We start from the raw sequence: 24,853 nt of genomic DNA, 5'->3' as shown, positions 1-24,853 counted from the left end.
GGAGAAGAGGAGAGGCTGAATAATTTGGGGGGAGGTCAGGGGGGAGAGAGTGTGAACTCGGCCCTAGGGTTGCCATGGTCCCAGTCTGCCCTAAGGTGTTCACACACACACACACACACACACACACACACACACACACACACACACACACACACACACACACACACACACACACACACACACACACACACACACACACACACACACACACACACGCACGCATGCATACACAAAAGCTTTCACACACACACACCAATGCAAACACCTACACGCACACACAAGTTCATACACAAATACACACACGCGCGCACACACCACCCACGGAAAGCACGACTCTCCTAATGTTCAAGGGAAAGGGTCATGAAAAATAGATCAGGTGCTACAGCGTGTCTGTAAAAGAGAGAGATGTGAGGACAGAGCAGACGTTGGAGCGAGGGATAAGATTTAGACCAGAAAGAAGTATATATTCATCTGGAGATGAACAGGGCCAACAGACAACTGAGCTGAGAGAGGGAACATTTCTGTCTCTCTCTCTCTCTCTCTCTCTCTCTGTCTCTCTCTTACTCTCTCTCTCTCTCTCTCTCTTACTCTCTGTCTCTCTCTCTCTGTCTCTCTCTCTCTCTCTCTCTTACTTTCTCTCTCTCTTACTCTCTCTCTCTGTCTCTCTCTCTGTCTCTCTCTGTCTCTCTCTGTCTCTCTCTGTCTCTGTCTCTCTCTCTCTCTTACTTTCTCTCTCTCTTACTCTCTCTCTCTGTCTCTCTCTCTGTCTCTCTCTGTCTCTCTCTCTCGAAGTCTTGAGGATGGGTTGGGAGGTCAGGCAAGCTGGCGGAGTGGTAAGTGGTGACATGCCTAGGAACTGATGTCTAACTCTGAAGTTTAGCCAGTGTATATACTGCACTTTGGTCCCAGAGGTTAAAGCAGGGTGTCCCATCCATGACCCTGGGGCAGGAGCTAGCTCCTATACCTAGAGGGTTGGCTGGATCTGACTGATGTTCATATGACCTTCGCTTAGCAACTATATTTAACATGGCTTTTCATACTGCATTATCCTATCCTTAACCCTGGGTTAACATTTTAAATAACTAAGCCTCATTTCATACAGCAGAACAGCAGAACTCTGTGATTGGCTAGCCCCAAGGAGTCTGTGCAAACAGTCTCTAGATATGGCCTGGCTTACTTTGGACTGTGATGTTTGATGTTAGTTAATAATGACCAATGTGAGTACTGTTACTGTACCTTGGGCGGTGTAGATCAGTTCACTGTAGACCATGGCTGGGATGATGGGGGAGGGCAGGTCTTGAAGGAAACCTCTCAGACTATCAGACAACACCACCAGATCATACTGGTCCACATCCACTGACGCTGGGTCTGAGAGAGAGGGGGGAGTGTGGGAGGGGTGGAAGGAGGGAGGGAGGGAGGAAGGGAGGAAGTGGTTAAAGACATAGAGAGAGACAGATGTGTTCAAAATCACATATTCTTCATTTACAAGAGAACACAATTAATGAAATGTGACTTTGGCAGCTCATCTCTCAGCAGTACCAGTGGAGACGGACGGACGGAGGAGACAGACAGACAGACAGACAGACAGACAGACAGACAGACAGACAGACAGACAGACAGACAGACAGACAGACAGAGACGTTCTGGTACAGCAGCAGTCTGACATTGGAAGGTATTCTATACTTAAGCAATAAGGCCTGAACAGGTGTGGTATATGACCAATATACCACGGCTAAGAGCTGTTCTTAGACACAATGTAACGCAGAGTGCCTGGACACAGCCCTTAGCCGTGGTATATTGGTCATATATCACAAACCTCCGAGGTGCCTTATTGCTATTATAAACTAGTTATCAACGTAATATTTTTTGGGGGTCATGCCCGTGGTATACGATCTGATATACCACAGCTGCCAGCCAATCAATATTGAGGGCTCAAACCACCCAATTTATAATTACAATATAATTAGGTAGATGCTTCTGTTTGTCCTATTTCACAAGTGTGTATTATACGTGTGTGAATTGGTCATGTGTTTTTTTTGGCATATCCAAACTCTCCCTGAGATACCCTCTGAGAATGGGTTCATGGCCAAAGTCTGACATTATCAACGGTGACCCTGGAACAATTCGGGTTAAGTGCCTTGCTCAAGAGCACATCGACAGTTTTTCCATCTTGTCTGCTTGGGGATTTGAACTAGTGACCTTTCAGACTTGTACTGGACCAACACTCTAACCGCTAGGCTACATGTCTCTGAGTGTAATGAACTGAGTCAACTGGACCAACGCTCTAACTGCTAGGCTACATGTCCCTGAGCTGTAATGAACTGAGTCAACTGGACCAACGCTCTAACCGCTAGGCTACATGTCTCTGAGCTGTAATGAACTGAGTCAACTGGACCAACGCTCTAACCGCTAGGCTACATGTCTCTGAGCTGTAATGAACTGAGTCAACTGGACCAACGCTCTAACCGCTAGGCTACATGTCCCTGAGCTGTAATGAACTGAGTCAACTGGACCAACGCTCTAACCGCTAGGCTACATGTCCCTGAGCTGTAATGAACTGAGTCAACTGGACCAACGCTCTAACCGCTAGGCTACATGTCTCTGAGCTGTAATGAACTGAGTCAACTGGACCAACGCTCTAACCGCTAGGCTACATGTCTCTGAGCTGTAATGAACTGAGTCAACTGGACCAACGCTCTAACCGCTAGGCTACATGTCCCTGAGCTGTAATGAACTGAGTCAACTGGACCAACGCTCTAACCGCTAGGCTACATGTCTCTGAGCTGTAATGAACTGAGTCAACTGGACCAACGCTCTAACCGCTAGGCTACATGTCTCTGAGCTGTAATGAACTGAGTCAACTGGACCAACGCTCTAACCGCTAGGCTACATGTCCCTGAGCTGTAATGAACTGAGTCAACTGGACCAACCCTCTAACCGCTAGGCTACATGTCTCTGAGCTGTAATGAACTGAGTCAACTGGACCAACGCTCTAACCGCTAGGCTACATGTCCCTGAGCTGTAATGAACTGAGTCAACTGGACCAACGCTCTAACCGCTAGGCTACATGTCTCTGAGCTGTAATGAACTGAGTCAACTGGACCAACGCTCTAACCGCTAGGCTACATGTCTCTGAGCTGTAATGAACTGAGTCAACTGGACCAACGCTCTAACCGCTAGGCTACATGTCCCTGAGCTGTAATGAACTGAGTCAACTGGACCAACGCTCTAACCGCTAGGCTACATGTCCCTGAGCTGTAATGAACTGAGTCAACTGGACCAACGCTCTAACCGCTAGGCTACATGTCCCTGAGCTGTAATGAACTGAGTCAAAGGAATCTCAGGGTCATTTCAATCTGGGGAAACAGGAACATTATCAGTTAGAAACAGATCTTCCCATGTACTGCATACAAAGAGAAAATGTCCTAAACCAGCAGGATGTAGACAAAACAGAGATAGACAGTCACAGAGATGTTTGTGTGTGTGTGTGTGTGTGTGTGTGTGTGTGTGTGTGTGTGTGTGTGTGTGTGTGTGTGTGTGTGTGTGTGTGTGTGTGTATGTGTGTGTGTGTGTGTGTGTGTGTGTGTGTGTGTGGGTGTGGTGTGTGTGTGTGTGGTGTGTGTGTGTGTGTGACCTGGGTGATTAGGTTCATTGCATTAGTAGAGGACATGCCTCTAGCATTCCCTTCTTCCACCCCCTCTTCCTCATCCTCCTCCTCTTCCTCATCAGTCAAATACATGTATGTCACATCTTCTGGACTATTATCTGTTGTTAAGAGCATGGATTTCTCTATAACTAATAGTCAAATAAACTTTCCAATCATGACGGTCCACTAAACCAGAGGTCTATTTATATCACTGTGACCTCTTTCTACCCCCGTACAAACATGATTAGAGTACAGTCCTGCAGCGTCTCTGTGTGTGTTGTGGAGTCACTGATCCTGCCACTCCATGTGGAAAAGTCACGCAGAGGGCAGAGGAATGATATTCATTTACACTGTGTTCAGTCACACAGAGGGCAGAGGAATGATATTCATTTACACTGTGTTCAGTCACACAGAGGGCAGAGGAATGATATTCATTTACACTGTGTTCAGTCACACAGAGGGCAGAGGAATGATATTCATTTACACTGTGTTCAGTCACACAGAGGGCAGAGGAATTAAATTAATTTATACTGACTTCAGTCACGTAGAGGGCAGAGGAATTACATTATTTACACTGTGTTCAGTCATGTAGAGGGCAGAGGAATTACATTAATTTACACTGTGTTCAGTCACACAGAGGGCAGAGGAATTACATTCATTTACACTGTGTTCAGTCACACAGAGGGCAGAGGAATGATATTCATTTACACTGTGTTCAGTCACACAGAGGGCAGAGGAATGATATTCATTTACACTGTGTTCAGTCACACAGAGGGCAGAGGAATTAAATTAATTTATACTGACTTCAGTCACGTAGAGGGCAGAGGAATTACATTATTTACACTGTGTTCAGTCATGTAGAGGGCAGAGGAATTACATTAATTTACACTGTGTTCAGTCACACAGAGGGCAGAGGAATTACATTCATTTACACTGTGTTCAGTCACACAGAGGGCAGAGGAATGATATTATTTGGGTCTGTGCTGGGTCTGACAGTTGTTTTTGCTGGGGTTAACAGTGTGTTTGCTGGGGTTAACAGTGTGTTTGCTGGGTTAACAGTGTGTTTGCTGGGGTTAACAGTGTGTTTGCTGGGGTTAACAGTGTGTTTGCTGGGGTTAACAGTGTGTTTGCTGGGGTTAACAGTGGGTTTGCTGGGGTTAACAGTGTGTTTGCTGGGGTTAACAGTGTGTTTGTTGGGGTTAAGTGTTAACAGTCCTCTCAAGGCTCTACTGTGAAGACAGTCCTCTCATGGCTCTACTGTGAAGACAGTCCTCTCAAATATCTACTGTGAGGACAGTCCTCTCATGGCTCTACTTTGAGGACAGTCCTCTCAAGGCTCTACTGTGAAGACAGTCCTCTCATGGCTCTACTGTGAGGACAGTCCTCTCATGGCTCTACTGTAAGGACAGTCCTCTCAAGGCTCTACTGTGAAGACAGTCCTCTCATGGCTCTACTGTAAAGACAGTCCTCTCATATCTACTGTGAGGACAGTTCTCTCATGGCTCTACTGTGAAGACAGTCCTCTCAAATATCTACTGTGAGGACAGTCCTCTCATGGCTCTACTTTGAGGACAGTCCTCTCATGGCTCTACTGTGAGGACAGTCCTCTCATGGCTCTACTGTAAGGACAGTCCTCTCATGGCTCTACTGTGAAGACAGTCCTCTCAAATATCTACTGTGAGGACAGTTCTCTCATGGCTCTACTGTGAAGACAGTCCTCTCATGGCTCTACTGTGAAGACAGTCCTCTCATGGCTCTACTGTGAAGACAGTCCTCTCATGGCTCTACTGTGAGGACAGTCCTCTCATGGCTCTACTGTAAGGACAGTCCTCTCAAGGTTCTACAGTGAAGACAGTCCTCTCATGGCTCTACTGTGAAGACAGTCCTCTCATGGTTCTACTGTAAGGACAATCCTCTCATGGCTCTACTGTGAGGACAGCCCTCTCAAGGCTCTATTCTGAGGACAGTCCTCTCAAGGCTTTACTGTGAAGACAGTCCTCTCAAGGCTCCACTGTAAGGACAGTCCCCTCATGTCTCTACTGTGAGGACAGTCCTCTCAAGGCTCTATTCTGAGGACAGTCCTCTCAAGGCTTTACTGTGAGGACAGTCCTCTCAAGGCTCTACTGTGAGGACAGTCCTCTCATGGCTCTACTTTAAGGACAGTCCTCTCAAGGCTCTACTGTGAGGACAGTCCTCTCAAGGCTCTACTGTGAGGACAGTCCTCTCAAGGCTCTACTATGAGGACAGTCCTCTCACAGTTCTACTGTGGCTCTACTGTGAGGACAGTCCTCTCATGGCATCTAATAGTAGTGTCCCTATTTTGAGGATGAGGAGAGGATGAGGAACGAGGTCAGGATGAGGACAGTCCTCTCAGGACCTGAGACCTCAGCCAGCAGCGTTACAGCACTGCACAGTCAGACCACAGGGGATTGGGACAGAGAAATGCCCACATTAATCTCTCTCTCTATAATTCTGCTATCTCTTTGAGAGCCTGAAGACAAATTCCATATCTTTCTCATTCCCTTTGGTTCTCTGTTCCATCATCTCTTGCTACCTCCCTTTGTTTCTCTGTTCCATCATCTCTTGCTACCTCCCTTTGTTTCTCTGTTCCATCATCTCTTGCTACCTCCCTTTGTTTCTCTGTTCCATCATCTCTTGCTACCTCCCTTTGTTTCTCTGTTCCATCATCTCTTGCTACCTCCCTTTGTTTCTCTGTTCCATCATCTCTTGCTACCTCCCTTTGTTTCTGTCTTGTTTTTTTTCTGTCTGGTTATCACTTACTCTCTGGCCTGGAGAATCCAAGTGACAAGGCTATCCCTTTTTCTACTCTCTTCTCTCTTTCTTCCAATCCCACTCCTTCTCTGCCTCCTCTCCTCTCCTCATCCCTCTCTCCGGATGCCTGCCTGCTCTTAGACAGTGGAGATGTGGCATCACAAATGACAAACAGTTGTTTAATCCCCTCCAGAAAGTATTAGCTGCTAATTCATGCCCCAACACGTCAGCAGGGCCAGGCTGGGCCAAGCAGGGGCACACCGGGTCACCTCCACCCAGGTTAGGTGGGACCGTCTTGGGGCACGGACAGGGCCTGACCCCCCTTAGCTCTGAATAGATGAGGTGAGCTTCAGGCAGACAGATTGGCACCAGCGAAGAAATTCTGGGGTAATTTTGGCCTTCCATTCAGGCTGTCTGTGTAATAGAGGGAGTTATGAGCAGGGTGCGGGTGAGGATGTGTGTTTGACAGAAGGAGTTAGGAGCAGGGCGCGGGTGAGGATGTGTGTTTGACAGAAGGAGTTAGGAGCAGGGCGCGGGTGAGGATGTGTGTTTGACAGAAGGAGTTAGGAGCAGGGCGCGGGTGAGGATGTGTGTTTGACAGAAGGAGTTAGGAGCAGGGCGCGGGTGAGGATGTGTGTTTGACAGAAGGAGTTAGGAGCAGGGCACGGGTGAGGATGTGTGTTTGACAGAAGGAGTTAGGAGCAGGGCGCGGGTGAGGATGTGTGTTTGACAGAAGGAGTTAGGAGCAGGGCGCGGGTGAGGATGTGTGTTTGACAGAAGGAGTTAGGAGCAGGGCGCGGGTGAGGATGTGTGTTTGACAGAAGGAGTTAGGAGCAGGGCGCGGGCGCGGGTGAGGATGTGTGACAGAGGGAGAGAGGGAACAGATTTGTCTCTTTTCTATTCTTGGTTGGGATGTGCGTGTTACAATTTTGGGTCACTTCCATTGGCCTATAACCATTATGGGTCGTTTTACAATTCTGATTTGATTCCTAATCCAATCCCAGATTTGAGTGGAATTGAAATTGACCTCAGTCACACTAGTGTTTCATCATCATAACTATTCATCTCTCTCTCTCTCTCTCTCTCTCTCTCTCTCTCTCTCTCTCTCTCTCTCTCTCTCTCTCTCTCTCTCATACACACACACACACATGCACAGCCTTTTACCTTCAAACCCCCAATACATCCTACAGAAGACAGACACAGCAGGTGTATGTATAGGTCATGTTTGACTGGCTTAGCATTTAACAAAAAACATTTCAACAATGTTGTTTACACACACACACACACACACACACACACACACACACACACACACACACCAATTGATTGAATTCTCTGCAAAAACCTGCAACCAGCCCAATATGGGTCTACCCTCTACTGTTGACCCATCTTTATTTCATAGTGATGTGCACTGTAATCCAGGGCCATTCTTATTACAAAACATTGACCATTAGCTAGCCACTGGGTCGTGATGACAGTGTGATGTGTGTGTGTGTGTATACATGCAGTGACCTCCAGTGACCTCCCGTGACCTCTAGTGACCCGAGAGGCTGCTGTAGGAGTTAAGGTGGTTAGATGGTGGTGTCTTTAAATGAGTCTAACCGACCTGGACCCAGAGCCTGACCCCTAACCGTAAGAGTCGCAGGCAGCCAGCCGTGCCATGGGCTCTACAGCTGGTCATTTCATGCTGTTTAAACCTGCGTTACACATGGCATTTAGGCTACACACACACAAACTGACCTTCAGTCTTTCATATAGATGGCAGAGAGATGACGGAGTAGTACTGGGACTGTAGTGCCATCTCTAGGGGAGGTACTAGTATGGGGTGGCAGTGTACCCAGCCAGAGACAGGAGCCCCAAACACAGCTTGATGAATGAGGCCAAACAGAGGGGGAAGAAGAAGGGAGGAGGATGGAGGTAGGGTGACACTGTGGTGTGGGTTGCCCTGAAACCAAAAGCCTGTCATGGCTGGGGATTTTCCGCTCACATGGCAGGATAAACCATGGCAGGGTAAATGGCAGGATAAACCATGGCAGGGTAAATGGGAGGATAAACCATGGCAGGGTAAATGGCAGGATAAACCATGGCAGGGTAAATGGCAGGATAAACCATGGCAGGGTAAATGACAGGATAAACCATGGCAGGTTAAATGACAGGATAAACCATGGCAGGGTAAATGGCAGGAAAAACCATGGCAGGGTAAATGACAGGATAAACCATGGCAGGGTAAATGACAGGATAAACCATGGCAGGGTAAATGACAGGATAAACCATGGCAGGGTAAATGGCAGGATAAACCATGGCAGGGTAAATGACAGGATAAACCATGGCAGGGTAAATGGCAGGATAAACCATGGCAGGGTAAATGACAGGATAAACCATGGCAGGTTAAATGACAGGATAAACCATCGCAGGGTAAATGGCAGGATAAACCATGGCAGGGTAAATGGCAGGATAAACCATGGCAGGGTAAATGACAGGATAAACCATGGCAGGGTAAATGACAGGATAAACCATGGCAGGGTAAATGGCAGGATAAACCATGGCAGGGTAAATGGCAGGATAAACCATGGCAGGGTAAATGGCAGGATAAACCATGGCAGGGTAAATGGCAGGATAAACCATCGCAGGGTAAATGGCAGGATAAACCATCGCAGGGTAAATGACAGGATAAACCATGGCAGGGTAAATGGCAGGATAAACCATGGCAGGGTAAATGGCAGGATAAACCATGGCAGGGTAAATGACAGGATAAACCATGGCAGGGTAAATGGCAGGATAAACCATGGCAGGGTAAATGGCAGGATAAACCATGGCAGGGTAAATGACAGGATAAACCATGGCAGGGTAAATGGCAGGATAAACCATGGCAGGGTAAATGACAGGATAAACCATGGCAGGGTAAATGGCAGGATAAACCACGGCAGGGTAAATGACAGGATAAACCACGGCAGGTTAAATGACAGGAAAAACCACGGCAGGGTAAATGACAGGATAAACCACGGCAGGGTAAATGACAGGATAAACCACGGCAGGGTAAATGGCAGGATAAACCATGGCAGGGTAAATGACAGGATAAACCATGGCAGGGTAAATGACAGGATAAACCATGGCAGGGTAAATGGCAGGATAAACCATGGCAGGGTAAATGGCAGGATAAACCATGGCAGGGTAAATGACAGGATAAACCATGGCAGGGTAAATGACAGGATAAACCATGGCAGGTTAAATGGCAGGATAAACCATGGCAGGGTAAATGACAGGATAAACCATGGCAGGGTAAATGGCAGGATAAACCATGGCAGGGTAAATGACAGGATAAACCATGGCAGGTTAAATGACAGGAAAAACCATGGCAGGGTAAATGGCAGGATAAACCATGGCAGGGTAAATGGCAGGATAAACCATGGCAGGTTAAATGACAGGATAAACCATGGCAGGTTAAATGACAGGATAAACCATGGCAGGGTAAATGACAGGATAAACCATGGCAGGGTAAATGACAGGATAAACCATGGCAGGGTAAATGACAGGATAAACCATGGCAGGGTAAATGACAGGATAAACCATGGCAGGGTAAATGACAGGATAAACCATGGCAGGGTAAATGGCAGGATAAACCATGGCAGGGTAAATGACAGGATAAACCATGGCAGGGTAAATGGCAGGATAAACCATGGCAGGCTAAATGGCAGGATAAACCATGGCAGGGTAAATGGCAGGATAAACCATGGCAGGGTAAATGACAGGATAAACCATGGCAGGGTAAATGACAGGATAAACCATGGCAGGGTAAATGGCAGGATAAACCATGGCAGGGTAAATGACAGGATAAACCATGGCAGGGTAAATGGCAGGATAAACCATGGCAGGGTAAATGACAGGATAAACCATGGCAGGGTAAATGGCAGGATAAACCATGGCAGGGTAAATGACAGGATAAACCATGGCAGGGTAAATGGCAGGATAAAGGCTAGGGAAGGGAAGAGGAGAAGAGAGGAGAGGAGCGTGGAGAGGAGAGGGAAGGGGAGTAGAGAGGAGAGGGAAGGGGAGAGGAGAGGGAAGGGGAGAGGAGAGGGGAGTGGAGAGGAGAGGGAAGGAGAGAGGAGAGGAGAGGGAAGGGAAGGGGAGAGGAGAGGGAAGGGAAGGGAAGGGGAGAGGAGAGGGAAGGGGAGTGGAGAGGGAAGGAGAGAGGAGAGGAGGAGCTTGCTGCTGATCTACACACATATGGTTATTACACACACCAGACACACTCAGCCAGAGTCACCAGGACAGAACCTTTAGCCTAGATACATGAACCGTATGTGTGGCTAGAAAAACAATAAAATATTGAAAGAAAGGTCCTCTCACTGTGACCTGAGTTTATTTTCAGCAAACTTAACATGTGTAAATATTTGTATGAACATAACAAGATTCAACAACTGAGACATAAACTGAACAAGTTCCAAAGACATGTGACTAACAGAAATTGAATAATGTGTCCCTGAACAAAGGGGGGGTCAAAATCAAAAGTAACAGTCAGTATCTGGTGTGGCCACCAGCTGCATTAAGCACTGCAGTGCATCTCCTGCTCATGGACTGCACCAGATTTGCCAATTCTTGCTGTGAAATGTTACCCCACCCTTCCACCAAGGCACCTGCAAGTCCCCGGACATTTCTGGGGGGAATGGCCCTAGACCTCACCCTCCAATCCAACAGGTCCCAGACATGCTCAGTGGGATTGAGATCTTCGCTGGCCTTGGCAGAACACTGACATTCCTGTCTTGCAGGAAATCATGCACAGAACGAGCAGTATGGCTGGTGGCATTGTCATGCTGGAGGGTCATGTCAGGATGAGCCTGCAGGAAGGGAACCACAGGAAGAAGGATGTCTTCCCTTAACGCACAGCGTTGAGATTGCCTGCAATGACAACAAGCTCAGTCCAATGATGCCGTGACACACCGCCCCAGACCATGACGGACCCTCCACCTCCAAATCGATCCCGCTCTAGAGTACAGGCCTCGGTGTAACGCTCAATCCTTTGACGATAAACGCATATCCGACTATCACCCCTGGTGAGACAAAATCCCGACTCGTCAGTGAAGAGCACTTTTTGAAAGTCCTGTCTGGTCCAGCGACGGTGGTTTGTGCCCATAGGCGACATTGTTGCCGGTGATGTCTGGTGAGGACCTGCCTTACAACAGGCCTACAAGCCCTCAGTCCAGCCTCTCTCAGCCTATTGCGGACAGTCGGAGCACTGATGGAGGGATTGTGCGTTCCTGGTGTAACTTGTTGTTGCCATCCTGTACCTGTCCCGCAGGTGTGATGTTCGGATGTACCGATCCTGTGCAGGTGTTGTTACACATGGTCTGTCACTGCAAGGACGATCAGCTGTCCATCCTGTCTCCTGTTAGTGTCTTAACGACCGTTCCACAGGTGCATGTTCATTAATTGTTTATGGTTCATTGAACAAGCATGGGAAACAGTGTTTAAACCCTTTACAATGAAGATCTGTGAAGTTATTTGGATTTGTACGAATTATCTTTGAAAGACAGGGTCCTGAAATAGGGCCGTTTGTTTTTTTACTGAGTTTATATAGACATTCTTCTTTCAGAGACTAATTCATGCGCTAATTCATGCGACCATACAGTTTTGATTTCTGTTTGCCATACAAATGTGCTGTGATGTTACAGCACAGTCTATTCTCATAGTTTCTACAGGTTGTAAATTAAAGGTAAACTTTTTGCTAAGTGTATATTACTATATCATGGACTATGACTTTTCAAATCACCCAGCAGTGCTGCTTGCAGAGTTAGCTCCAGGTAAATGTTGCAATTCTTCAACCATTCTTGAACCTGCGATCAAAAACCACATACATATGGAGAGTACCAAAACAAATGATATAATTATTTTGTCTCATCACAGCAAAATCTACAGAGCTGGGATGGTTGCATCCTCCACAGATATTGGATGCAAGAATTTTGTAAAATAATTTAAATTGAAAAACTCAACGTTTTGAATCCGGTGTCGTTTTGTATATCAGTTCATAAACCATGTGCCATGGAATCAGTACATTGAAAATCTCTTCCCAACTATTTTGCAGTCTGTATGGCACAGCTGTCATCGTGTATTTTCAAGTGGATTAAACTGAAATTGCAACCAACTTTCTATGGCTTGTTTTAAAAATAGCGATAGATTAGAGATGATTTCATTGTCAAAAAAACGAAAGTGAGAGGTTGGAATTTGAATAAAGGGAAAAAGGCCATTCTTGAACACGGGGTGAGCCATTCTTACTAGTCTGCTAGAGAACCAGTTCGGATATAAGTATAGGTTTTGTATGACTGAAGCCTTTAGTGAGAGGTCTAATGCTTTAATATTTAATAATGTCTGCCCTCCAAATTCATATTCATGATATAAATAGGCCCATAATTTAATTCTCTAGAGGAACGTATTCAGACCCCTTCCCTTTTTCCACATTTGTAACATTTCAGCCTTATTCTAAAATGGATCAAATAAAAAAAATCCTCATTAATCTAAACACAATACCCCATAATGACAAAGCGAAAACAGGTTTTTAGAAAAACAGAAAAACCTTATTTACATAAGTATTCAGACCCTTTGCTATGAGACTCGAAATTGAGCTCAGGTGCATCCTGTTTCCATTGATCATCCTTGAGATGTTTCTACAACTTGATTGGAGTCCACCTGTGGTGAATTCAATTAATTGGACATGATTTGGAAAGGCACACACCTGTCTATATTAGGTCCCACTGTTTACAGTGCATGTCAGAGCAAAAACCAAGCCATGAGGTCAAAGGAACTGTCCATATAGCTCCGAGATATGTGTTGAGGAACTCTAGAACGTGTTGAGGCACAGATCTGGGGAAGGGTACCAAAAAATGTCTGCAGCATCAAAGCATTTGATGCAGATGATGAGAGGGAGGTCACCAAGAACCCGATGGTCACTCTGACATAGTTCTAGAGTTCCTCTTCAGAGATGGGAGAACCTTCCAGAAGGACAATCATCTCTGCAGCACTCCACCAATGAAGCCTTTATGGTAGCGTGGCCAGATGGAAGCCATTCCTCAGTAAAAGGCACTTGAAGTTTGCCCAAAGGCACCTAAAGAACTCTCAGACCATGACAAACATTTTCTCCTCCTAGATAGTTACCACACACAACAAGCAGAGAGAGCCAGGATCAAAAACACAGTCTTACTGTAGTCAGGACCACAACACTGTCTTAGTGTAGATTCAGGACAACAACACTGTCTTACTGTTGATTCAGCCATGGAGAATGAAGGTACCAGAGATCTAAGGCGTCCTAGACAGAGAGCCAGTTGGTGAAAGACACCCCAGTGTTCTCCACACAGAGAGAGACAGTTCAACAGAGAAACAGAGGGAGAGACAGGAGGACTAGGTTCTGTGAGAGTGTTATTCCAGACAAAAAAAATGTACCATTATTTTACTGAGAATACATTCTCCTTTACAGCAACAACCTGGGGAATAGTAACAGGGGAGAGGAGGAGGGATGAATGAGCCAATTGTAAGCTGGGGATGATTAGGTGACCATGACGGTATGAGACAGATTAGGAATTTAGCCAGGACACCAGGGTTACCACCCCTACTCTTACAATAAGTGCCATGGGATCTTTAGTGACCACAGAGAGTCAGGACACCCGTTTAACATTCCATCCAAAAGACAGCACCCTACACAGGGCAATGTCAACAATCACTGCCCTGGGGTATTTTTTTTAGACCTGAGGAAAGAGTGCCTCCTACTGGCCCTCCAACACCACTTCCAGCAGCAACTGGTCTCCCATCCAGGACCAACCCTCCTTAGCTTCAGAAGCAAGCCAGCAGTGGGATGTAGGGATGTATGCTGCTGGTATAGCCAACCTCTCTCAGCTAATCACAGTAGATGGTACTCCCCGTCCCATCTCGTACCAGCTTTATATGATGCTGCCTGCTGTGCCTTCTGTGTTTCTACACTTTAAATAGATATCAAAGGTGACAGACTATGCAATAGTAATGATGCATTTATCAATTTCACAACAATCTCAACCTAGTATTAGGTTCTGTGTCAACGCATAGAAAAGATCAGTGGTATTCAACCCTGCTGGTTTTCTGTTCTACCTGATAATTAACTGCACGCACAGAAGGTCTGAATCAGTCCCTGACTAGATGGGAACAATGAAAAAAAGCAGTGGAACTGGCTTCGAGGTCCAGAGTTGACTTTGAGGGTTCAGAAGGTACTCGTACTCAAACCATGAAAAGGAATATCCCAGGCAGGGTTATGTGCTTAATTTAATCCATGCTCAAAAGAATACAAAAGGTGACAGTGCAAGGTGCAACAATTTTTTTCGGCCTTATGACTTCATCGGTGCTGTACAAAGACAGCACAGACAACAACAAAAGAGTTGCTGTGTGTGACAAGCCCATAGAATGGAACACAGAGAGATAACGATCTATTGAAACAGTAGATATTATAAATATGGGCCATATTTAAATGTTTTGTTTGTATTTTCCTTATAAGGCTAACATGTACTACTAGCTTTTTGCACAAATGGAATTGTGTGTAATAACATAATACATTGAATCCAAATGTTGAGTGTGATTTGTTCACACTTGTTGTTTCAGTGAGATGGGTGTGATATTGGAATATTGGGTGGAATATGAATCAAAAGCCGCCGAATGTCGTGTGTTTATCTTCTGGAATATGGTGCCTTATCATGTGTTCCAGTCAGCTGAGACGTGTGCTGTGAAAGCCTCGGCTCCATCTATGTGTGTCTCTGAGCCTCTGTGTGTGTGTGTGTGTGTGTGTGTGTGTGTGTGTGTGTGTGTGTGTGTGTGTGTGTGTGTGTGTGTGTGTGTGTGCGTGCGTGCTTGTGTGCCTGGTGTGTGTGCACTGTGCGTGACTGAGTGGGGAATAGATCCGCGGCAGATTTCACACATTGCAGCTCTCCCCACTTTTTGGCAGAAGATGGATTTGGATTTTGCATTTTTTAAGCTTGCTTTGCCCCTTTTTCCATTTGCAGATCAAAGTGTTGGATGCCTTCTGTCTGCCTGTTCTGTTCCAGCTTGGCTGTCCTCTCCTATCCTCTCCTCACTGCTGATCTGTGCTCTGAATCAATCCTAGGGCGCTGGGGAGATGTTGCCTGACGACTCAAACTGAATCCTCTCGCTGCTCTATGTTCCCTACACACAAAAGCATGTGGACACCCCTTCAAATTAGTGGATCCGGCCTTTTCAGCCACACCCGTTGCTGACAGGTGTATAAAATCGAGCACACAGCCATGCGATCTCCATAGACAAACATTAGCAGTAGAATGGCCTTACTGAAGAGCTCAGTGACTTTCAACCTGGCACAGTTATAGGATGCCACCTTTCCAGTTCGTCAAATTTCTGCCCTGCTAGTGGTGCGCCTGTCAACTGTAAGTGCTGTTATTATGAAGTCGAAATGTATAGGAGTAACAACGGCTCAGCGGTGAAGTGGTAGGCCATACAAGCTCACAGAACAGGACTGCCGAGTGCTGAAATGCGTAGCATGTAAAAATCGTTTGTCCTCAGTTGCAACACTCACTACCAGGTTCCAAACTGCCACTGGAAGCAACGTCAGCACACAAACTGTTTGTCAGGAGCTTCATGAAATGGGTTTCCATGGCAGAGCAGCCGCACAGAAGCCTAAGATTACCAAGAGCAATGTCAAGCCGGAGCAGTGTAAAGCTCGCCACCACTGGACTCTGGTGCAGTGGAAACGCGTTCTCTGGACCATGTAGTGTACTTCAGTCTGAGACTGCCAACTTTCAATTATTCTGTGGTGAAGAAAAAATGAGGAATGTTGTACAAAACAAAGTCATCAGCAATTGGATCATCTCTAACAAATCAGAGTATCAAAGCCAATGACAAAAAAAATGACAAATTTTCTAAAATCAAATCAAATCAAATGTTATTTGTCACATGTGCCGAATACAACAGGTGTAGACCTTACCGTGAAATGTTGACTTAAAAGCCAACAATGCAGTTTGAAGGAAATATTTACTAAATAAACTAAAGTAAAAATAATTTTAAAAATTAACACAAAATAACAATAATGAAGCTATATACAGGTGAAGCCAATGTGGGGCGGGATCAGGTTAGTCGAGGTAATTTGTACATGTAGGTAGGGGTAAAGTGACTATGCATAGATAATAAACAGCGAGTAGCAGCAGTGTAAAAACAAAGGGGGGTGGGTGTCAATGCAAATAGTCTGGTAGCCATTTGATTAATTGTTCAGCAGTCTTATGGCTTGGGGTAGAAGCTGTTAAGTAGCCTTTGGCCATATACTTGGCGCTCCGATACAGTTTGCCGTGCGGTAGCAGAGAGAACAGTCTATGACTTGGGTGACTGGAGTCTTTGACAATTTTTTGGGCCTTCCTCTTACACTGCCTAGTATATAGGTCCTGCATGGCAGGAAGCTTGGCCCCAGTGATGTACTGGGCTGTATGCACTACCCTCTGTAGCGCCTTACGGTCGGATTCTGAGCAGTTGCCATACCAGGTGGTGATGCAACGGGTCAGGATGCTCTCAATGGTGCAGCTGCAGAACTTTTTGAGGATCTGGGGACCCATGCCAAATCTTTTCAGTCTCCTGAGGGGGAAAAGGTGTTGTCGTGCCCTCTTCATGACTTTCTTGGTGTGTTTGGACCATGATAGTTTGTTGGTGATGTTGACACCAAGGAACTTGAAACTCTCGACCCGCTCCACTACAGCCCCGTCGATGTGAATGGGGGCATGTTCGGCCCTCCTTTTCCTGTAGTCCACGATCATCTGCTTTGTCTTGCTCACGTTGAGGGAGAGGTTGTTGTCTTGACACCACACTGCCAGGTCTCTGACCTTCTCCCTATATGCTGTCTCATCGTTGTCTGTGATCAGGCCTACCACCATTGTGTCGTCAGCAAACTTAATGATGGTGTTGGAGTCGTGCTTGGCCACACAGTCGTGGGTGAACAGGGAGTACAGGAGGGGCGTAGTACACACCCCTGAGGGGCCCCCGTGTTGAGGATCAGCGTGGCAGATGTGTTGTTGCCTACCCTCACCACCTGGGGGCGGCCCGTCAGGAAGTCCAGAATCCAGTTGCAGAGGGAGGTGTTTAGTCCCAGGGTCCTTAGCTTAGTGAGGAGCTTTCTGGGAACTATGGTGTTGAATGCTGAGCTGTAGTCAATGAACAGCATTCTCACATAGGTGTTCCTTTTGTCCAGGTGGGAAAGGGCAGTGTGGAGTGCGATTGACATTGCGTCATCTGTGGATCTGTTGGGGCAGTATGCAAATTGGAGTGGGTCCAGGGTTTCCGGGATGATGGTGTTGATGTGAGCCATGACCAGCCTTTCAAAGCACTTCATGGCTACTGACGTGAGTGCTACGGGGTGGTAGTCATTTAGGCAGGTTACCTTCACTTTCTGGGGCACACGGATGGTCAGGGTGGTACAGACTCGGCCAGGAAGAGGTTGAAAACATCAGTGAAGTTACTTGACAGTTGGTCCACTTAACCCACGCGTGCTCTGGCTCCGACACAACCCATCGGTTTCTGGGACCAATCATCAAAGTTAAAACGTGCTTGCGTTCTAGGAATCGTCGAGGAGGTACTCAAACCCAGAGTCATCACTAGCAGAGAAACCTGGTGAGCCATCACTTGTAGAGATACCTGGTGAGTCATCACTAGTGGAGATACCTGATGAGTCATCACTAGCAGAGAAATCTGGTGAGTCATCAAGAGTAGAGAAACCTGGTGAGTCATCACTAGCAGAGAAACCTGGTGAGTCATCACTAGTAGAGAAACCTGGTGAGTCATCAAGAGTAGAGAAACCTGGTGAGTCATCACTTGCAGAGAAACCTGGTGAGTCATCACTAGGAGAGAAACCTGGTGAGTCATCACTAGTAGAGAATCCTGGTGAGTCATCAATAGTAGAGAAACCTGGTGAGTCATCACTAGTAGAGAAACCTGGTGAGTCATCACTAGCAGAGAAACCTGGTGAGCCATCAACAGCAGAGAAACCTGGTGAGTCATCACTAGCAGAGAAACCTGGTGAATCATCACTAGCAGAGATACCTGGTGAGTCATCACTAGTAGAGAAACCTGGTGAGTCATCAATAGTAGAGATACCTGGTGAGTCAGCATTAGTAACAGCACTAGTAGAGACACTTAGTGATTAGTGAGTCAGCGTTAGAAACATCACTAGTAGAGATACCTGGTGAGTCAGCATTAGAAACAGCACTAGTAGAGATACCTAGTGACTAGTTAGTCAGAGTTATAAACAGCACTAGTAGAGATACCAAGTGACTAGTTAGTCAGCGTTAGTAACATCACTAGTAGAGATACCTAGTGACAAGTGAGTCAGCGTTAGAAACAGCACTAGTAGAGATACCTAGTGACTAGTTAGTCAGAGTTATAAACAGCACTAGTAGAGATACCTGGTGACTAGTTAGTCAGCATTAGGAACAGCACTAGTAGAGATACCTGGTGACTAGTTAGTCAGAGTTATAAACAGCACTAGTAGAGATACCAAGTGACTAGTTAGTCAGCATTAGGAACAGCACTAGTAGAGATACCTGGTGACTAGTTAGTCAGCGTTAGGAACAGCACTAGTAGAGATACCTGGTGACTAGTTAGTCAGCGTTAGGAACAGCACTAGTAGAGATACAGTGGGGGAAAAAAGTATTTGATCCCCTGCTGATTTTGTACGTTTGCCCACTGACAAAGAAATGATCAGTCTATAATTTTAATGGTTGGTGTATTTGAAAAGTGAGAGACAGAATAACAACAAAAAAATCCAGAAAAACGCATGTCAAAACTGTTATAAAATTATTTGCATTTTAATGAGGGAAATAAGTATTTGACCCCTCTGCAAAACATGACTTAGTACTTGGTGGCAAAACCCTTGTTGGCAATCACAGAGGTCAGACGTTTCTTGTAGTTGGCCACCAGGTTTGCACACATCTCAGGAGGGATTTTGTCTCTCTCCTCTTTGCAGATCTTCTCCAAGTCATTAAGGTTTCGAGGCTGACGTTTGGCAACTCGAACATTCAGCTCCCTCCACAGATTTTCTATGGGATTAAGGTCTGGAGTCCGGCTAGGCCACTCCAGGACCTTAATGTGCTTCTTCCTGAGCCACTCCTTTGTTGCCTTGGCCGTGTGTTTTGGGTTATTGTCACGCTGGAATACCCATCCATGACCCATTTTCAATGCCCTGGCTGAGGGAAGGAGGTTCTCACCCAAGATTTGACGGTACATGGCCCCGTCCATCGTCCCTTTGATGCGGTGAAGTTGTCCTGTCCCCTTAGCAGAAAAACACCCCCAAAGCATAATGTTTCCACCTCCATGTTTGACGGTGGAGATGGTGTTCTTGGGGTCATAGGCAGCATTCCTCCTCCAAACACGGCGAGTTGAGTTGATGTCAAAGAGCTCCATTTTGGTCTCATCTGACCACAACACTTTCACCCAATTGTCCTCTGAGTCATTCAGATGTTCATTGGCAAATTTCAGACGGGCATGTATATGTATTCTTGAGCAGGGGGACCTTGTGGGCGCTGCAGGATTTCAGTCCTTCACGGCATAGTGTGTTACCAATTGTTTTCTTGGTGACTATGGTCCCAGCTGCCTTGAGATCATTGACAAGATCCTCCCGTGTAGTTCTGGGCTGATTCCTCACCGTTCTCATGATCATTGTAACTCCACGAGGTGAGATCTTGTATGGAGCCCCAGGCCGAGGGATATTGACAGTTCTTTTGTGTTTCTTCCATTTGCGAATAATCGCACCAAATGTTGTCACCTTCTCACCAAGCTGCTTGGCGATGGTCTTGTAGCCCATTCCAGCCTTGTGTAGGTCTACAATCTTGTCCCTGACATCCTTGGAGAACTCTTTGGTCTTGGCCATGGTGGAGAGTTTGGAATCTGATTGATTGCTTCTGTGGACAGGTGTCTTTTTTACAGGTAACAAGCTGCGGTTAGGAGCACTCCCTTTAAGAGTGTGCTCCTAATCTCAGCTCGTTACCTGTATAAAAGACACCTGGGAGCCAGAAATCTTTCTGATTGAGAGGGGGTCAAATACTTATTTCCCTCATTAAAATGCAAATCAATTTATAACATTTCTGACATGCGTTCTTCTGGATATTTTTGTTGTTATTCTGTCTCTCACTGTTCAAATAAACCTACCATTAAAATTATAGACTGATCCTTTCTTTGTCAGTGGGCAAACGTACAAAATCAGCAGGGGATCAAATACTTTTTCCCCCCACTGTACCTAGTGTAAGAAACATTGGTTTATATGAATATATAAATATCAGGATGAAGGTGTAAATATGAATGTTAATAAACACATGTTGTCTTAACAATGAAGCTAAAGCCAAAGCTGGTACTACCCCACCCCCTCCCACCGCCTCCCTTCCTCTTCTGTCATCACTGTATACCAGGGCCTGTTGTCAACAGATCTTAAACACACCAGGCCACGGTGGGCAGGGATCTCCTTTGTCTGTTATTTAAAGGTGTGGGCAGAAACTGTCTGAATGTTTTGTAGAAGGATTTACGTATGTCTTACTTGTGCTTGAGTCACTTCACAAAAAACTAGCCACTCAACACAGTTGTTCCCCGTGCTTGATAATGTTGGCAGAGTTTTTCCCCACAACTCTGGTTCCGGTTTGCCGTTTCTATTGATTGTCCATACGTTTCCGGCACTGTAGTTAGTGTTACTGACAGTACTGTATGTTGTCCAAGCAGCACTCTGAGGCTGTTGGCTGTGACAGAGGACACTTCTAGTAAATCAACGCCCTCGCCTTGCGGACAGAGAGGAAAATAGACATGGAGATGACACGTCTCATTCCTCCCTGACCACAGGGCCACTGAGCTCAGCTCTTTGAGTCTCTGTCCACTAGGCTTGGAGATGAGGCCTATAGTACAGCTGAACTCACTCACTCCTACCTAATGGCCCAGTGTCCTTATCAAATGCCATGGAAGGAGCTGTATTATCAACACTACCACCCTGACCATCAATATCTGTGTTTACCCATCTGTCTACCCATCTGTCCTTGACATGCTGCTCAAGTATACTCATATCTCTCCACTACTTATACTTAGCCAGAACAGTCAGCCAGTATACAAAGGGATGGATGGAATAAACTGTAACCTGAACGTATCATAATATAAACTGTGAATGACTCTCTCTGTGTGATGTTGAGACACTTGGGTTGAATGGGGACATACCACTGTGTGCCAATAGGCCTGGTGGACTACGATAATGTGTGAGTGGGTGAATATGAGTGACACACACACACACAGGCACGCATGCACTAGGCCAGAGATGATGAGTGTGAGGAATGAGGTGCTGAGGTTTAGGTGAACCAGTGAGGTCTGAGGGTGAGGAGGACTGGAGCCAGGACAGGGCAGAACTGGACAGGACAGGACTGGAGCCAGGACAGGGCAGGGCAGGACAGCACAGTACTGGAGCCAGGGCAGGGCAGGGCAGGACAGCACAGTACTGGAGCCAGGGCAGGGCAGGACAGCACAGTACTGGACAGTACAGGACAGGGCAGGACAGCACAGTACTGGAGCCAGGGCAGGGCAGGACAGCACAGTACTGGACAGTACTGGACAGGGCAGGACAGCACAGTACTGGAGCCAGGTCAGGGCAGGACAGCACAGTACTGGAGCCAGGGCAGGGCAGGACAGCACAGTACTGGACAGTACTGGACAGGGCAGGACAGCACAGTACTGGAGCCAGGGCAGGGCAGGACAGCACAGTACTGGACAGGGCAGGACAGGACAGCACAGTACTGGACAGTACTGGACAGGGCAGGACAGCACAGTACTGGAGCCAGGTCAGGGCAGGACAGCACAGTACTGGACAGTACTGGACAGGGCAGGACAGCACAGTACTGGAGCCAGGGCAGGGCAGGACAGCACAGTACTGGACAGGGCAGGATAGGACAGCACAGCACAGTACAGTACTGGAGCCAGGGCAGGGCAGGACAGCATAGTACTGGACAGGGCAGGAGAGCACAGAACTGGACAGGGCAAGACAGCACAGTACTGGACAGGGCAGGACAGTACAGTACTGGACAGGGCAGGACAGCACAGTACTGGACAGGGCAGGACAGCACAGTACTGGGCAGGTCAGGACAGCACAGTACTGGACAGGGCAGGACAGCATAGTACTGGACAGGGCAGGACGGCACAGAACTGGACAGGGCAGGACAGGACAGTACTGGACTGCACAGAACTAGACAGGGCAGGACAGCACAGAACTGGGCAGGGCACGACAGCACAGGGCTGGACAAGGCAGGACAGAGCAGGATAGCACAAGACTGGACATGGCAGGACAGCACAGAACTGGACAAGGCAGGGCAGGATAGCACAGGGCAGGACAGGACAGCACAGCACAGGGCTGGACAGGGCAGGACAGGGCAGGACAGCACAAGACTGGACAAGGCAGGACAGCACAAGACTGGACAGGGCAGGACAGCACAGGGCAGGACAGCACAGTACTGGGCAGGTCAGGACAGCACAGTACTGGACAGGGCAGGACAGCATAGTACTGGACAGGGCAGGACGGCACAGAACTGGACAGGGCAGGACAGGACAGTACTGGACTGCACAGGACTAGACAGGGCAGGACAGCACAGAACTGGACAGGGCAGGACAGCACAGAACTGGACAGGGCACGACATCACAGGGCTGGACAAGGCAGGACAGAGCAGGATAGCACAAGACTGGACATGGCAGGACAGCACAGAACTAGACAAGGCAGGGCAGGATAGCACAGGGCAGGACAGGACAGCACAGCACAGGGCTGGACAGGGCAGGACAGGGCAGGACAGCACAAGACAGGACAGCACAAGACTGGACAGGGCAGGACAGCACAGGGCAGGACAGGACAGCACAGGGCAGGACAGGACAGCACAGCACAGGACTGGACAGAACAAGCCTGAACAGGGCAGGACAGGGCAGAGCAGGACTTGACAGGACAGGGCAGGACTGGACAGGGCAGGAGCACACAACACACCACAGCCCAGCCCAGTACCAGCCCTGCCCAGTACCAGCCCATCCCAGCCCAGTACCAGCCCATTACCAGCCCAGCCCAGTAGCAGTCCACCCCAGCCCAGTACCAGCCCACACCAGCCCAGTACCAGCCCACACCAGCCCAGTACTAGCCCACCACAACCCAGTACCAGCCCAGTACTAGCCCACCCCAGCCCAGTACCAGCCCAGTACTAGCCCACCCCAGCCCAGTACCAGCCCAGCACCAGCCCACTCCAGCCCAGTACCAGCCCACCTCAGCCCAGTACCAGCCCAGCACCAGCCCACTCCAGCCCAGTACCAGCCCAGCCCAGTACCAGCCCAGTACCAGCCCAGCCCAGTACCAGCCCAGTACCAGCCCACCTCACCCCAGCCCAGTACCATCTCAGTACCAGCCCACCTCACCCCAGCCCAGTACCATCTCAGTACCAGCCCAGTACCAGCCCAGTACCAGCCCATCCCAGCCCAGTACCAGCCCATTACCAGCCCAGCCCAGTAGCAGTCCACCCCAGCCCAGTACCAGCCCACACCAGCCCATTACCAGCCCACACCAGCCCAGTACTAGCCCACCCCAGCCCAGTACCAGCCCAGTACCAGCCCAGCCCAGTACCAGCCCATTACCAGCCCACACCAGCCCAGTACTAGCCCACACCAGCCCAGTACCAGCCCAGTACCAGCCCAGCCCAGTACCAGCCCACCTCACCCCAGCCCAGTACCATCTCAGTACCAGCCCAGTACCAGCCCAGTACCAGCCCAGCCCAGTACCAGCCCAGTACCTGCCCAGCCCAGTACCAGCTAACCCCAGTACCACCCCAGTACCACCCCAGCCGAGTGCCAGCCCAGTACCAGCCCAGCCAAGCCTAGTACCACCCCAGCCCACCCCAGCCCAGTACCAGGACAATAAACAGCCAAAATAACATCTAACACAGGACAGCCACACAGTGTCAACTGGCAAGAGAGAAAGAAAGAAGGGAGATGGAGAAATAAAGGGAGGGAGATAAAGAGGGAGGTAAAGAGGGAGACGTGAGAAATAATGAGAAACCGAAGGAGATAGCAACAGAGGGTATGAGACATGGGGAGCTGGAGGGGCAGAGTGAGAGAGAGTGTTTCTCTGCTCTGTCATAAGAGGCCTGACTCCAACAACACAGGACTGCTGCTGCTCTGCTAGGAGGTGACATCATCGCTGGAGAGAGGGAGGGAGGGAGGGATGCTTTACCTCCACTGAGTGGAAGAGAGCAGGTGGAGATGACGACAGGAAGTGGAGGGGACAGAGGGTAAAACATACAAACTGCAGCAGACTGGAATGGAACAGAGTATACAGCGTTACTAAGACAGGAGTGGATTGTGGGAGAATTTGGGGAAGAAAGGGGCCACCTGGCACATAATTATGTCATCATTGAGGGCAAGGAGCTG

The 24,853-nt window shown here is 47.9% G+C and overlaps 1 protein-coding gene across 1 annotated transcript in view; it reads right to left on the bottom strand.

The window, feature by feature from the left end:
- LOC106560529 (phosphatidylinositol 3-kinase regulatory subunit gamma) overlaps positions 1-24,853 on the bottom strand; it is a 376,411-nt gene that overhangs the window by 204,398 nt on the left and 147,160 nt on the right. The window contains exon 5 of the mRNA XM_045687847.1: positions 1,237-1,368. Within this exon, the coding sequence (XP_045543803.1) occupies positions 1,237-1,368 (132 nt within the window). The remainder of the gene's footprint in view (positions 1-1,236; positions 1,369-24,853) is intronic.

This window comes from Salmo salar, chromosome ssa10 (genome assembly GCF_905237065.1).
Source record: "Salmo salar chromosome ssa10, Ssal_v3.1, whole genome shotgun sequence".
In the NCBI taxonomy this organism is placed as follows: domain Eukaryota; kingdom Metazoa; phylum Chordata; class Actinopteri; order Salmoniformes; family Salmonidae; genus Salmo; species Salmo salar.
The sequence above is the reverse complement of the archived record's forward strand: the minus strand, read 5'-3'. Positions and strand labels throughout refer to the sequence as shown.